Source organism: Mauremys reevesii, linkage group 11 (assembly GCF_016161935.1).
Source record: "Mauremys reevesii isolate NIE-2019 linkage group 11, ASM1616193v1, whole genome shotgun sequence".
In the NCBI taxonomy this organism is placed as follows: domain Eukaryota; kingdom Metazoa; phylum Chordata; order Testudines; family Geoemydidae; genus Mauremys; species Mauremys reevesii.
Genome location: NC_052633.1, coordinates 39556134 through 39571070, shown reverse-complemented (window position 1 = coordinate 39571070; position 14937 = coordinate 39556134). Strand labels below are relative to the sequence as shown.

Genomic DNA, 14937 nt, shown 5'->3' with positions numbered 1-14937 from the left:
TTAATTGACCTTGCTGTGTTGGTGTGTAACCATTTCCCATTCACATAACAATTGCATTAGGAAGTTATGACATTAGAAGCTTACTTTAGAGAAAATATTTGTGAATATACATCTGAAAGAGGCTCATGCACTCCAATCATCTAAAGAATTACAATATTTTTTATTTGAGTGAAAACGTGTTATAAGTAACACTTTCTGTAAAATATTTCCTGACCATAAATGTTTTCACATTTGAAAAATGAAGATGTTAGTGTGTTTATGAAAGAAACCCACTTTACTCCTAGTTTATGACTGGGATAACACATCCCTATTCATGACCTTTTTGTTTTTTGCTCTTAACACCATTTTGAAGTCAGGACCAACTATTTGCAAGAAATGTTGTTAGGGATAAAACGTTCTTTGCCCATTGATGATTTATACCAAAGAAGTATCCTGCTCTGTGGTAAGGTTTGCCTATTCAAGTAAATGGTGTTTTCCCAGTTGCGACAATTACTACTTGAATTCAAAGATGCCTGTGGAAAATTCCGTACAACACACAACTACCATTTGACACCTATACACGTCCTTCAATTTATAAAACAAAGGCAAATAGACCAGATTGTCAGGGCTTGGCTACACTTGAGAGTTGCAGCGCTGGTGGAGGCTTTCCAGCGCTGCAACTTAGTAACTGTCCACACCTGCAAGGCACATCCAGCGCTGCAACTCCCTGGCTGCAGCGCTGGCTGTACACCTGGTCTGCTTGAGGTGTAACGAGTGCAGCGCTGGTGATGCAGCGCTGCTCGTCAGGTGTGGCCACACACCAGCGCTGTTATTGGCCTCCAGGGTATTAGGAGATATCCCCGAATGCTTTTAACTAAATTACTCTTTGTTTTGTTATGCAGCCTCTCTTTGTTTTGTTGTGAACTCGGGGCTCCGGGAGCTGCTTATCTAAAAAACAAACAGCTCCTGTTTGCTGTGATCAATCTGTAACTGATTGTGAACAATCAAATGAGATAACCCCTGTGAATGAGGCAGGCAGGGGGAGAGTGTTTGCTTGACGAGAGAAACAACGGAGAAAGGGAGTCCTTTGGAGCAGCTGCTTATCTGGTCTGCAGGCTGTTTGCAGTTAAGAGTAAGGGGTTGGGAAAATTTTCTGATTTTGCAAGGCAGGGAGCTGATACACAGTGTCGGCTCCAAAAATCCACTCTCTCTCTCTCCCCCGCTCCCTGTCACACTCCACCCCACCCCCATCTTTTGAAAAGCATGTTGCTGCCACTTGAACGCTGGGATAGCTGCCCATAATGCATCACTCCCAACAGCACTGCAAATGCTGCAAATGTGGCCACACTGCAGTGCTGGTAGCTGTGAGTGTGGCCACACGCCAGCGCTTTTCCTACACAGCTGTACGACCAGCGCTGTAACTCCCAGCGCTGCAACTCTCAAGTGTAGCCAAGCCCTCAGGCTGCAGTCCAAGGGTCATAAACAAGTTCTCTCACTTGGCTTGTATCCAGTAATGTTTTCTCAAGTATCATAGTATAACATAAAAACAATGAGGAGGGCCAATTCAATCAGGGTGGATGTAGTCCATTCCCAGTAATTGGTGAGGAGGTATCAATGCCAGGAGACAAGTACCAGGGGGTAGCCAAGTTAGTCTGTATCCATAAAAATAACGAGGAGTCCGTTGGCACCTTAAAGACTAACAGGTTTATTTGGGCATAAGCTTTCGTGGGTAAAAAAAAACACTTCTTCAGATGCATGGAGTGAAAATAACAGGAGAGTGAAAGATGCTTTTGTAGTGTGCCAGCCACTCCCAGACCCTATTCAAGCCATATTAATGGTGTTAAATTTGCAAATGAAATTTGCCGTTTCTCTTTGAAGTTTGTTTTTACTTCAAATTTAACACCATTAATTTGGGCTTGAATAGGGACTGGGAGTGGCTTGCTCGCTACAAAAGCAACTTTCCCTCTCCTGGCATTGATACCTCCTCATCTATTATTGGGAGTGGACTACATCTACCCTGATTGAATTGGCCCTGTCAACACTGGTAAGGTAACTCCCTTCTCTTCATGTGTCAGAATAATAATGCCTGCATCTGTAATTTTAACTCCATGCATCTGAAGAAGTGGGTTTTTTATGCCCAAATAAATCTGTTAGCTTTAAGGTGCCACCAGACTCCTCGTTATCTTTATGGATACAGACTAACACAGCTACCGCCTGATAGTATAACATAGTTGTAGCTACATCCTAAAATTCATCAAGTTTGTAATGACCTAACATTGTAAGATTACATTATAATTAATACTCATTTTTGCATAAATATTGAGGTCTCTCCACCACATCCTCTAGCTTGAAGACTGGAGTCAAAGCATTTTGTGTGGCAGGGGAAAATAGTGACAAAACAGAGATCCATATGTCTGTGGGATATCTTATCAAATCTTACATTTGTGTATGTACTGTTGCAGTATCTTTTAAAATGGGACTAAGTGTAGAATAAGTATTTGGAACATTTTACATTTTGTGTGTGTTAATTCCTTTAAACTCAAAGTTTGGGAAGGGGCTCATTACTGTGTGTGCTAATACTTTGAGGAGATTTAACTTTTGTAATTTTATATCTTGAAACTAGGAAGTTGAATCAAATTCTCCTGCTGCACTAGCAGGTCTTAGGCCACATAGTGACTATGTCATCGGAGCAGATACTGTCATGAATGAGGTAATATAACTTTGAATTTCATTTACAATAAGCAGAGTACCAGGGCAATATTAATATTAACCCCAACTTTCTCAGTGTCCTGTGCTAATAGAAGTTCTTTGCCACTTAGTGGAAGGAGCTCTGGCACAGCAAGTCTACATTTGAGTACACAAATATAACTTTAGAGTTAAAAAATGCTGTTTAAAATGCCTTCATATAATAAGATGAGATTAGTTTACACTTTTTAAAAATAATTTGAAATATTTATTAGGAATTAAACTAGTAAAATACGATTTAAACTTTCATTTTTTTATTTTGATTTGAAATCTGAGTTATTATCCCACTTGTAGTAGTTCATCTTCTCAGTTTTTCAGTCTGAAACTATAAACTGTTTTTATCTGTGGAGTATACTGAAATTTGATTTTTTTATAGAGAGAGAGATAGACACACACACTAGGTGCCAGGCTCTGCTAGTTCTGCATTGAAGCCAAAGAGATACTAATTGCCATGGTTTTTTAGATTCTAAAATTAAAATACTGTTTTAAAAAATTAACCAATTTGCAATGTTCCTATTTTTTTTTAGTCTGAAGATCTGTTCTCTCTTATTGAAACACATGAAGGAAAACCATTAAAACTTTATGTGTACAACACAGACACGGATAATTGTCGAGAGGTGATTATTACCCCCAATTCTGCATGGGGTGGAGAAGGCAGGTAAGCTAATTCAACATACTAAATGGTGGTTTTGCAGAGACACCTAGCCCATTCAGGATTAGGGCCCCACTGTGCTTGATGCTGTAGAAACAGAGGAAAAAGTAATTCCTGCTGCAAAGAGTATTACCGTTCATAAGAAACTGTGCAGTGGTGATGTACATACAAATTAGTTTGTAAAAGGGCCCATGTTTTTTGTAGTTACTCAGATTAACTCGTTTAAAAGTTCATAAAACTTTATGAATGCTTAGTGCTTTTGACTTGAAATCTTGATACTGTATAGTATGCTAAAGCATGTAGTGTCTAGAACAGAAGACTGCAGCTGATGTACCTGGGTTGTATTTTCAGCTGTATCTCTGACTTACTCTGATTTTGGGCAGGTAACTAAGTTCTGTACCTTATTTCTCCATCTGTAAATCTATTTTACAAGGGTGTGGTTGAGGCTTAGCTATGTTTCTAATAGTTTTTAAATCTTTTGAACACCTGTGGTGTTGTGTAGTGATATTAGTGGTTGAAAGGAGCTATAAAGGTTCAAAGTAATATGTATAATCTACTAGTGAGAGTATTTCTCTGCTCAGAAAAATGACAGCGTATACTCTAGTACTTTTCCATATAACAATGGGCACTTAGTGATTTACAAGGCTTTATTCTAGAGATTTATTGTGACATCTTGAGCCATTTGCAGGTAATTGGCTATGTTTTCTAAGAGCTATTTGCTTATGGCATATTGTAAACCAATCCCCCAAAAGGAAGCTATAGAAGCCTCATTAGTTGTTACTTAAAACTGGATTACACAAAGAAAGCCCTTGGGGGAAAAAGTACTGTAGGGGGAAACTGTCCTGTGGTTGCTGAGTGCCTGCAGCTCTGTTGGTTGACACACTTCTGTGTGTCGCTGTAGTTCAAGACACCATTCTTGTGTTTTTTGGGAATCTGAGAACTGAGTCCTTTTCACGTTAGGCAAGGTTGTTCTGTGCTGTTTGTTTAGTGTAGGGTCCATGGTGATGGTGGTTTATGCATGTACCAAGGTCAGACTGGTCTGTCTCTAACCTTTAAATGTTCATATTTTAAAAGCCTTGGATGTGGCATTGGCTATGGGTATTTACATCGGATACCTACACGTCCATTTGAAGAGGGAAAGAAAATTTCTCTCCCTGGACAACTGCATAGTGCACCCATCAGTCCACTCAAAGATGGATTTACAGAGGTAAGTTGTAATCTCTGTTGTGCTTGATAAAATCATAACTGTGAAAGTATAACTAACACTTTTCATTTTTGTGGATTCCAGTGAAACAAAACTGCTAACGCTAACTTCTCATTTTTGTAAGGTTCAGCTGTCTTCAGTTAATCCCCCATCCACATTACCGCCTGGAACAACAGGAATTGAACAGAGTCTGTCAGGACTGTCCATTAGTTCAACCCCTACTACAGTCAGTAGTGTTCTCAGTACAGGTATGTATAAAAAAACCTCACCTGTGAAATACAGTCATAATTTATTGACTTCTGTAACTCAGAAAAATGGATTTGTCAGTTAACTTCCTAAAGAGAAAACATGTTTGTAGAAATGCATATGATTTCCAGAGTTCATGTCTTCCCTTTGCATCTCCCAAAACCACTTCCCAAAAACTAGGGCTTGGTATATTTCACATCATAGCCCAATGGTAAAATGTACTTTCACTGTAAGGTGAGTGTCTCCAAACCTGCTAACACCAGGGTTCAGAATTACTGATAGCATTTTATGCCATGTTTACAAAGTTTTGCTAATACAGAAACATTGAATCCCTATAAGTAGGGCCCTACCAAATTCATGGCTATGAAAAAAAATCAGACTACGAAATCTGGTCTTGTATGCTTTTACCTTATACTATATAGATTTCACAGGGGAGACCAACGTTTCTCAATTGAGGGTCCTAACAAAGTGAGTTTCAGAGGGGTCATGGTATTGCCACCCTTACTTCTGTGCTGCCTTCAGAGCTGGATGGGCAGAGTGTGGCGGCTGTTGGCCGGGTGCCCAGCTCTGAAGGCAGCGCCCCACGAGCAGCAGTGCAGAAGTAAGGGTGGCAATACCATGCCTTCAGAGCTGGGTGGGTGGAGAGTGGTGGCTGCTGACTGAGAATCCAGCTCTGCTTGGTGTAGAGCAGAAGTAAGGGTGGCAATACTGTACCTTACTGCTGCGCTGCTGCTGATGGCGGCTCTGCCTTCAGAGTTTGGATCCCAGCCAGCAGCCACTACTCTCCAGCTGCCCAGCTCTGAAGACAGTGCCACCGCCATCAACAGTGCGCAGTAAGGGTAGCAGTACCACAGCGCCCCCCCCCGCCCCCAATAACCTTGTGACTCCCCCTCCCGCCCCGCATACTGTGAAATTTAAGATTTAAATAGCTGAAATCATGAAATTTATGATTTTTTAAATCCTATGACCATGAATTTGGCAGGGCCCTACCTATAAGCTCTTGAGATACTGTGTGAGGAAGCGGGTTGGAATGTTGCATACTTGGACATATTTGAAATGATGGTATATACTTTCATGTATCTTTCATTAGGTGTCCCAACAGTACCATTATTGCCACCACAAGTAAATCAGTCCCTCAGTTCAGTGCCACCAGTTAACCCAGCAACTACATTACCAGGTGAGTAGTGAAAATTTGACCAAGCTCAAATGTTTTAGAAACAAAATATCTCAAGACGTATAGAATGATGGGGAGAAAAAGGTGGTTTGTATTTTTTGGCCCCATTCTTAAGAAAATTTTATGTCCGTTTCTGTCATTTTGTCTAACTGGAATATAGGAGTAATTTGTCCCTTTCATTGTCATAATGTTCTAACAGCATTAAGGTGTAATGCTGTTCTGAGGATAGTTAAGTACTGGAATAGGGTACCCAGGGAGGTTGTGGAATTTCTATCATTGGAGGTTTTAAGGACAGGTTAGATAAACACCTGTCAGGGATGATCTAGGTTTACTTGGCCCTGCCTCAGCATGAGTGGATGGATGAAATGATGTCTTGATGTCCCTTCCAGCCCTACCTTTCTATATCTAGATAAACCATACTTGCTGTTCCCTTAGAACAGATTTTTTTCTTCTGCACTTATAATTGTGCTAGACCCATAACCAGTGGGAGAATTGTATGGCCTTTGCCTTGAATACCATATAATCAAATTGTAGACGTGATGTGACCAATGAGGCTGACATCCAGCAGGGAAGAGAGGGGATGAGGAATGACAAGGTACATGTGCTCAACTTGATGATTCAATTACGTTTTTTTAAATGTTGACTCTCTAGAACTGCATATAAAAGGGCTGCCTTGGTCCTGCCTTTGTCTCAGTCCACAAAGTATGCAGACACCTTTTTGCTGGTTCAATACCCTGTGCAGCTTATATACAGTTGCATCCCACCACACAGAAGACCTTTCCCAAACAGAGAAGCACAATCTCTCTCTCTCTCTTACTGCCTCCTTCCTGTGCCTAGTTGTGGGCTCTTGCCTAATAGCTTAATTGGCCTTTCTGCCCTGCCGGCCCACAAATTAAGCTTTGCCTGATTGGGGCTGCTGTGAAGAGTAGTGACTCAGGCCTTTGTGCCTAGCAGTCTGTGTCACTGTGGAACAGAGTTTTGAGGCGTAATCTAAATAAAGAGGGAGTAGTGGGTTGGCAAACTGGGACTAGACTCTCAAATATCTGAAAATCCACCAATTTGGTAGTATCTGCATTTTCAGCACAATTGTATCTACAATAAATGTTGGTGAAATCCTAGCCTTGTGGAAACAAATGAGTTTTGCCATTGAGTTCAGTGGGGTTAGGAGTTCATCCTATTCTGATTTTTTTTTTTTTTTTTAAACTGCAGTTTCACTAAGTTTGACATTTGGAGTAAAAGTAAAATGTAACCAATCCATCACTAAATTTCTGTGGTCTGAAATGTACTTAATGCATATTAAGTTACAGTGGAACCGAGATCTTAAGGCCTATACAGGTACATGAATATGAAATTGGTTAGGGCTGAAACATGCCGAATCGCAGAAATGTAGGGCTGGAAGGGACCTCGAGAGGTCGCCTAGTCCATCCCTCTGCACTGACGCAGGACCAAAACCATCCCTGACAGGTATTTTATCTAACCTGTTCTTAAACATCTCCAGTGCTGGGGATTCCACAACCTTCCTCAGTAACCTGTTCTAGTGCTTAAACCTTAAACTAGCCTTATAGTTAGAAAAAAATTTCTAACATCTATTGTAAACCTACCTTGCTGCAGATTAAGCCTTTTCTACTCATACTGTTTTCAGTGGACATACAGAACAATTGGTCGTTATTATCTTTATAGCATCCCTTAAACATATTCAAAGACTTATCAGGCCTCCACTTCTTGTCTCAAGACTTCACAATCCCAGTGTTGTTTTGTTTTTCAAACCCTTTCCTCCTAGGTCAGGTTTTCTTAACCTTGTATCATTTTTGTTGCTGTCCTCTGGACTCTCAAATTTGTCTACATCTTTTTTTAGTGTGGCCTCCAAAACTGGACTCTGTACTCCAGCTGAGGCCTCCCCAGTGCTGAGCAGATGGGACAATTACCTCCTATACTGCACTTCTGTTAATACACCCTAGAATATTAGCCTTTTTTTGCAACTGCAACATGGTGTTGGCTCATTCAATTTGCAATCCACTATAATCCCCCAGATCCTTTTTCTGCAATATTACTGCCTAGACAGTTATTCCCAATTTTGTATTTGTACATTTGATTTTTCTTAAGTGTAACACTTTACTGAATTTCATCTCAATGATTTCATACCAATTCTCCAGTTTATCAAGGTTAATTTGGAGGACAGGATTATAATTCAGAATGATAGCAACTCCAGGTATCATCCACAATTTTTTTTAAGCATACCACCCACCTCATTATCCAATTGATGAAAATATTGAATAGTACTGAACCTAGGACAGGCCTCTGCAGGACTCACTAGATATATCCTCCCAATTTGATGATAAACCGTTGACAAATACTTTTAAATATTTTTTCCAACCAATTGTGCACCTACCTAATTGCAATTTAATCTAGGCCACTTTTCTTTAGTTTGCTTGAATGTCTTGTGGAACTGGGTCAGAAACCTTACTAAAAATCAAGATATCACATCCACTGCTTCCTCCCACCCACTCACCAGACCAATAACCCTGTCAAAGAAGGAAATCAGATTGGTTTAGTAAGATTTGTTGACAAATCCATCTAGGCTATTGCTTATCACTGTTATCCTCTAGGTGCTCATAAATTAACAATTGGTTCTATTATCTTTCCAAATATCGAAGCTAAGCTGACTAGTCTATAATTCTCCAGGCCCTCTTTGTCCCCCCTTTTTAAAGATAGGAATTTGCCCTTCTCCAGCCCTCTGGGACTTCACCCGTCTTCCATGAGTTCTCAAAGTTAATTGCTAATGGCTCCATGATGGTGTCAACTAGTTCCTTAGGTACCCTAGGGTGAATTTCATCAAGCCTAGGCAACTTGAATACATCTAAATATTGTTTAACTTGTTCTTTCTCTGTTCTGATTTGTGTTCCTTCCTTCTTGCTGTTAATTACATAATTGTAACCAGAAGCTTAAACTTCTTTTGTGAAGACTGAAGCAAAATAGACACTTAATACCTCAGCCTTATTGATGTCATTGGACCTACACTTTCCTTTGTCCTTCTTACTCCTAATGCATTTATAGATCATCTTATTGCGCTTTGCTAGATATAACTCATTTTGGGCCTTGGCCTTTCTGATTTTGGCCCCATAAGTTCTCTCTCACACAAGGCATAGATCTGGAGGCCATCTTGATGTAAAAATAACTGTCTATTTGAATGTGTATGCAATACAAGAAAGAACATGGAAATAAATAGAGGTTCATTGTTAAGTCATTTAGTCCATCCCCTGCCAATGAAGGATTAATCCCTAATGTATATCTGGTAGTGTATTGTCCAGACTAGTCTCAAGCAATGGGATTTTCACAGCCTAATAGAGCTCACTGCCAGGAAAAAAATGTAAGGTATCCTTTCCTGATATCGCCATCTTAACAACTTCTCCTTAATTATACCCTCATGTCCCAACTAAATGACTCTCTCTCTCTCCCCTCCCCCCCTTGATATTTACATCCTTCAAATATTTTTAGACTAAAATCACACTATACTTCAACTATCACTTAATTAACCTATATACATTTAATTCTTAATATTTGAATCAATCTTTCAGCCCCTAATCTTTTTGGTCAACTCTCAGTACATCTTGGAAGTCTTGCAGGACTAGTTTCTTCAAGACCCAAAAGACTGAGGGTTCTACTTCCCTTGGGTATTTAGACTGAATAGCTAGTGGAGCTGGAAGCTGCTCTCAGCAGACTTCATTTCTCCCCACAACAAACAGTGCTGCATGACTGTCTTAGCTACATTTCAGGGAAAAGGGGCAGAGCAAGAGGCCCTTGCCCAGGAAGGAGACAGCTGCCCAGTGGGGTTCTCCTTTTTGGAGAGAAGCAAATATATGGGGTGGGTTTAAGAGCTCTCCTGTGACTGCTATGCTCCACTGGCTTAGGTGTCATGTTTGACACATTAACTGCACTATTTTGCAACTCAGTATGTATGGTTAGACCACGGGTCGGCAACCTTTCAGAAGTGCTGTGCCGAGTCTTCATTTATTCACTCTAATTTAAGGTTTCGCGTGCCAGTCATACATTTTAATGTTTTTAGAAGGTCTCTTTCTATAAGTGTATAATATATAACTAAACTATTGTTGTATGTAAAGTAAATAAGGTTTTTAAAAAGTTTAAGAAGCTTCATTTAAAATTAAATTAAAATGCAGAGCCCCCCGGACCGGTGGCCAGGACCCAGGCAGTGTGAGTGCCACTGAAAATCAGCTCGCGTGCCGCCTTCGGCACCCGTGCCATAGGTTGCCTACCCCTGGGTTAGACTGTTACATATGTATATTTACACTGGATTAATTTAGTATTCATATTGATACTCTGCATATTAATAATCTTATGATAAGCTATCTAGAACAATGGGTGGTAGCCAACTATTTTTGCATTTGGATCAGTTTAAAGTTACTAACAGCAGTTTAGATAATAGCCTATTAAATTTTGCTAAAAGATGACATTGTCAATCTGCCATAAAATGTTTAGTGATGATTCCATTATCTCTATAAAGTGTTGAGAGTTCCTATATTGCACAGGCTTACTAGCTCAGTTCCTATAATGTATTATTTTAGACTGGTGTGGAAACTCTTGCTACATACCCTGTGAATAAAGTAATGTTTTATTTACTGAGATTAATGAAACACTGACTCCTCATGTGCCAAAATCATTCTATTGTAGGTTTGACAGACAATACAAGTCTTATTTCTCCATATATTCCCTATTAAATGGTACAGGATACATGGGATTACTTAACGTACTTTGCATACTAATACAACTGAAATATTGGAAATGTAGTAAAGTTTTTAAAAAATTAACCCAAAACTCGTGGAGTCAGATTTGCCAGTGTGGGAAGAAAATACAGTAGAGTTAAGTATGTGTGTGCAGTAATAATGTCAGGAAATTCTAAATTCCTATACCACAAGGTTAAAATGTCAAACCAAGAAGTTCACACTTTAATGAAAAGTGTGAACATTTCCCTGCCAACTCTGGGCAATATGAATGTGGTTTTGAAATCCATAGGAAAAAACTGTTCACTACTTCTGTAGTTGTAGTAGTGAAACTGTAAATCAAAGATGTTTAAAGCCTTTATAGTAGCTAAAGGTGGGCTTCTGTGTAACAGGTAAGAGTTTCCCAGATAAATATTTACATTAGTCTTAGCTTTCAGGCTAAAGACCAGCTTTCTTTGTGAATCAGTCTGATATTATTTTACTGCTGACCTACTTATTAATCTTAACTATTTATTGGGCTGGTTCTGTTTTGAATCTGATTTGTTTTTAAATAAGATCCAACAAATAAGTTATTTATCTTACAGTATTCTATTAATGTTGACACAAAAGGTTTATTTCCGGATTAGTCCTCATTAACCTAAACCCTGTGTACACCTTTAAGAAAGAGGTGGTCCTTGCTCCATAGAGGATCCATTTTAAAAAAAAAAAAAAAACACAACAAAAAAACAGGATATACTTGCTGGCAGGCAGAATGATGGCAAGCACATGCCATCTTAATTCCACACTTGTATTGCATTTTATAGCCCTCGCCTAACTTTGAAAATTACTTTAAAACTTGCCCTTATTTCTGTATATTTTTTGTCCTTAACCATAGCCTTTTCTATTTGTGTTTATAACTAACACTTTTGCTTGTTTTTGTCACTTAAACAAACCAAAATCTTTCCCTTCCTTTTCATTATCCTATGGAAGATGCTCTATTACCATGATAGTAAAAATAGAATTAGCTGGGAAGTGGGATTTTTCTAGCCCTAACTCTTGCTGCTACAGCATCTAGGTAAATCCCTTTCATCACAGGATTTGAAGATCAAAAGAGAGGTGTATTCACTTTCCCATTTGTAAAAAGAACCACCAACTTGAAGTATAGTGAGAGCCAGTGATATGCAAGTTCTGTCTGGAACAGTTTTTCTACTGGCTAGGTGCAGCTCTTGAAATTGAGGTTTGTATCTTTCGTATTTGTTTTTTAGGTCTGATGTCATTACCAACTGGACTTCCTACCCTGACCAGTCTATCCAGCCTGAATTTACCTGCCCCACCCATCATTCCTGGTGCTGGATTATCAGATATCATACATCCTGGTATGTTTACAAATGTAAATATTACAGTAACTGGTTTCTGAAGATCTTAGACAACCCTATTTCCTTGATACCACCCATTCATTACTAATTTCAAGTTGTGCTCTATGGGTCAGTCATGCAGAAGATGGTTGAGTCTGTTGCCACAGCTGCAATGGAATGGTGCTCTCATTGGTGACCTCTTCTGGTCAGTCAAGGAATGTGTGTCAAAATAATCCTATCTAGTCCTCCCTGCCTTAGTTTGATGATGTTTCCTCATTACTCCCATCATATTTAGGGCTTCATAAAGATGTTCCTTTGTGCTAAAAATTAGAGGAAGTATATAGCTTTTTGGGGAGGTTTAATGAAATGCACAGTTCATATTTTCTGTGTGCCAGCCAAGAAGTCTGAGAAGTTAGAATAAGTGTCAGAAATACTAAATTTATGGTACTACTGAAAAATACACATTGAGCAAGGAAAAAGTGGAACAAGGCTTCCGTGGGCATTGGCAGTTTCAGGATGTGCAGGAAAAATCCAGGCCATAGTACAAATAAGTACATTAAAAGCATTGTCTCAAGGCTGGTAGCTGCCTCTTGTACATGTCAGCAAGCCAACACAAGTTCCATTATTGTTAACCTCTAAGGAATGCTTGATGATCTAGTTGAGGAGGATTGTTTGGCTTTCAAAATATTTAAAGCTTTAAAACTAGCTATTTGAGTTATTGCTGCTCAAAAGTCTTGATCATGTTCCTATTGAACTCAATAGGAGCAGAAGAAATCCCATAGTGACTGGGGGAACAAACAGATACGAGGCTTGGCAGACTCATAGTTCTAGTGTAGATCAAACTGATCACATGGCATCCTGGGGAAGAGTTTAAAAAGTAGAAGTAGAATGGTGTGTGATTTGCTGCCTTTTTTTTTTTTTTAATTTCTAGGTTTGCCACCGCTTCCTTCCTTGCCACCTCTAAATCTATCTGGAATAACACCTCTCTCAATGCCACCTGAGTTTCTTGCACAATTTCCTTTGGTCACAGAGGTATCTACTCCACCTTCAGATCTGCTTTCCCATAGCACTACTGTAAGTGTAGAACAAACCTCTGCACTCACCTTGGATACTGCTATCCCCACTTCTAAGGCAATTCCTGTTGATGACAGATCAAATGAATCTACTACAGTAAATGAAAAAACATCCGCAGTCTCAGCTGTACATACATCAGAATCATCATAACTTCAAATCATTCTGTTGGAGTGTCTTGGCAAATTTAGCCATGGGATGCATATTTGAAGATGCAAACTACCATTAATTTCATATTAGTTTGTACTTTATCCGTAGGAGTCCTGTAAATAATACTGAGGATAAATAAAAAAAAGGAAATGGGATTTATACTGTGTGTTGAATGGGAGGGGAAGAAAAAGGCTTGTATTTAAATAACCAAAAAGAAGCATCATGGTAGTAAAACAGACTTCCACTGCCAAACTTGCAGGTTTAACAGGCTGACAGCCTCCACAACTTTTGCTTCTGTTAGAAATGAAGCAGGTTTGTGAGACAATTACATACCATATTTCTTGTTCTTTACAAGTATAGAAACCGTATGGCTACAGTGGGGGGAGGGGGAAAGGGGAGGAGTGTTTACTTTTTGTTTTAGTTGTAAATTTTAGCATTACAAAACTTCCAACTAAAAATGTTTTATTAAAGTTACTGAATGATCTATCAATTGAGCATCTTTTCATTCAGCTTGTATGCAGATCTTTATCTTAAACTTTTAAGAAAAAATAGTCGGGCAACATTTTGTAACTGCTGCTGGATTGCTTTACACCCCCACTGTATAATGGTCTTCGGAAGAAAATGAATGTTAATGTTGCACAGTTTTAAACCAGAAGGTGGCACTTTGACTATTGTAAGATAAGTTACATAGAGGAAAACATACATACAGCAATAAAGTCCTGGAATTTTATTCTGAGACCAAAATAGCACAATATTTTTGTTCGGTGTGTAAGATGTGACAACGCTCTCTTCAGTGACTTGTTTTTTCTCTACCCTAGAGAAAATAGTCTCTCTTTGTCACAGAAAAGGATGGGAGGCATGGCCTAGTACTAGTGATGCATTTAGCACTGGTAAGTCTCATCTCAGAATGATGATTGTGGCACCGACTTGCATTTCAGTTGCTTCTCAGGATGAAGGGGCTTGTTTTGACTCTGTTACATCAATAAAGTGCTTTACAAAATGTAGCAGGGTTGCTTCATGTAGTGTTGAAGTGCAAATCTCTCCTTGTCATTGTGCAATAGCTGGCATCTTCACATACATGAAGTGCATCAGTTTCCTTTTTCTACAAGTATTATATTCGTATTGCTCAAAGGTGGGCCTCAGTCTTAGTGCCTCAAGGTGAGAATATTGTTGCCTGATTTGCACTTGAACAGGATGCATTGAAACTCTGCCTGATCTAAGCAGGCAGCCCAGGACTGAAAATCACTTTTATTACACCCTTCCCAACCACCAGCAAGAGAAGACTTGCTGATGCTTAACTGGGTGCCAGCTCCCTACCACAACCACCTCAACAATCTTCTCAGACCTATGCCAACTCCCTTAGCAGTGCAGGTTAAAAAAAATAGATGCACCCTGTTGAAGGATCACTATGACAACCTTTTATTAAGACTTCTGTAATATTTATCCATAAACAGTATCATGTAAGCAGTGTGCTAAGTGTAGTCAGTTTGTCTGGCCTGCTAAGAGTTGCTGTTACAGCAGAGTAAACCCTTTGCCAGTTGGCATTGAGGGGGTTTTAGTGGTCACAAGTCAGGTGGATTTTTGTGTTTTCACTAAGAGCTGTGTTAAAGTGCACCCAAACACACTTTTGTAGCAGGAATTGGAAT

General features: G+C 39.4%; 1 protein-coding gene across 3 annotated transcripts in view; it reads left to right on the top strand.

Moving 5' to 3' along the window:
- The window catches only part of GORASP2 (golgi reassembly stacking protein 2), a 39986-nt gene extending 25959 nt beyond the window's left edge, over window positions 1-14027 (top strand). For 2 of the 3 annotated variants that reach the window (XM_039495055.1, XM_039495054.1), the window contains exons 4-10: window positions 2603-2689; window positions 3252-3382; window positions 4451-4583; window positions 4705-4828; window positions 5917-6003; window positions 11981-12091; window positions 13002-14027. In XM_039495055.1, the coding sequence (XP_039350989.1) occupies window positions 2603-2689; window positions 3252-3382; window positions 4451-4583; window positions 4705-4828; window positions 5917-6003; window positions 11981-12091; window positions 13002-13294 (966 nt within the window). In that variant the 3' untranslated portion in view covers window positions 13295-14027. The remainder of the gene's footprint in view (window positions 1-2602; window positions 2690-3251; window positions 3383-4450; window positions 4584-4704; window positions 4829-5916; window positions 6004-11980; window positions 12092-13001) is intronic. The other variant, XM_039495053.1, reaches the window with a different exon arrangement.
- The last annotated feature ends 910 nt before the right edge of the window (window positions 14028-14937 follow it).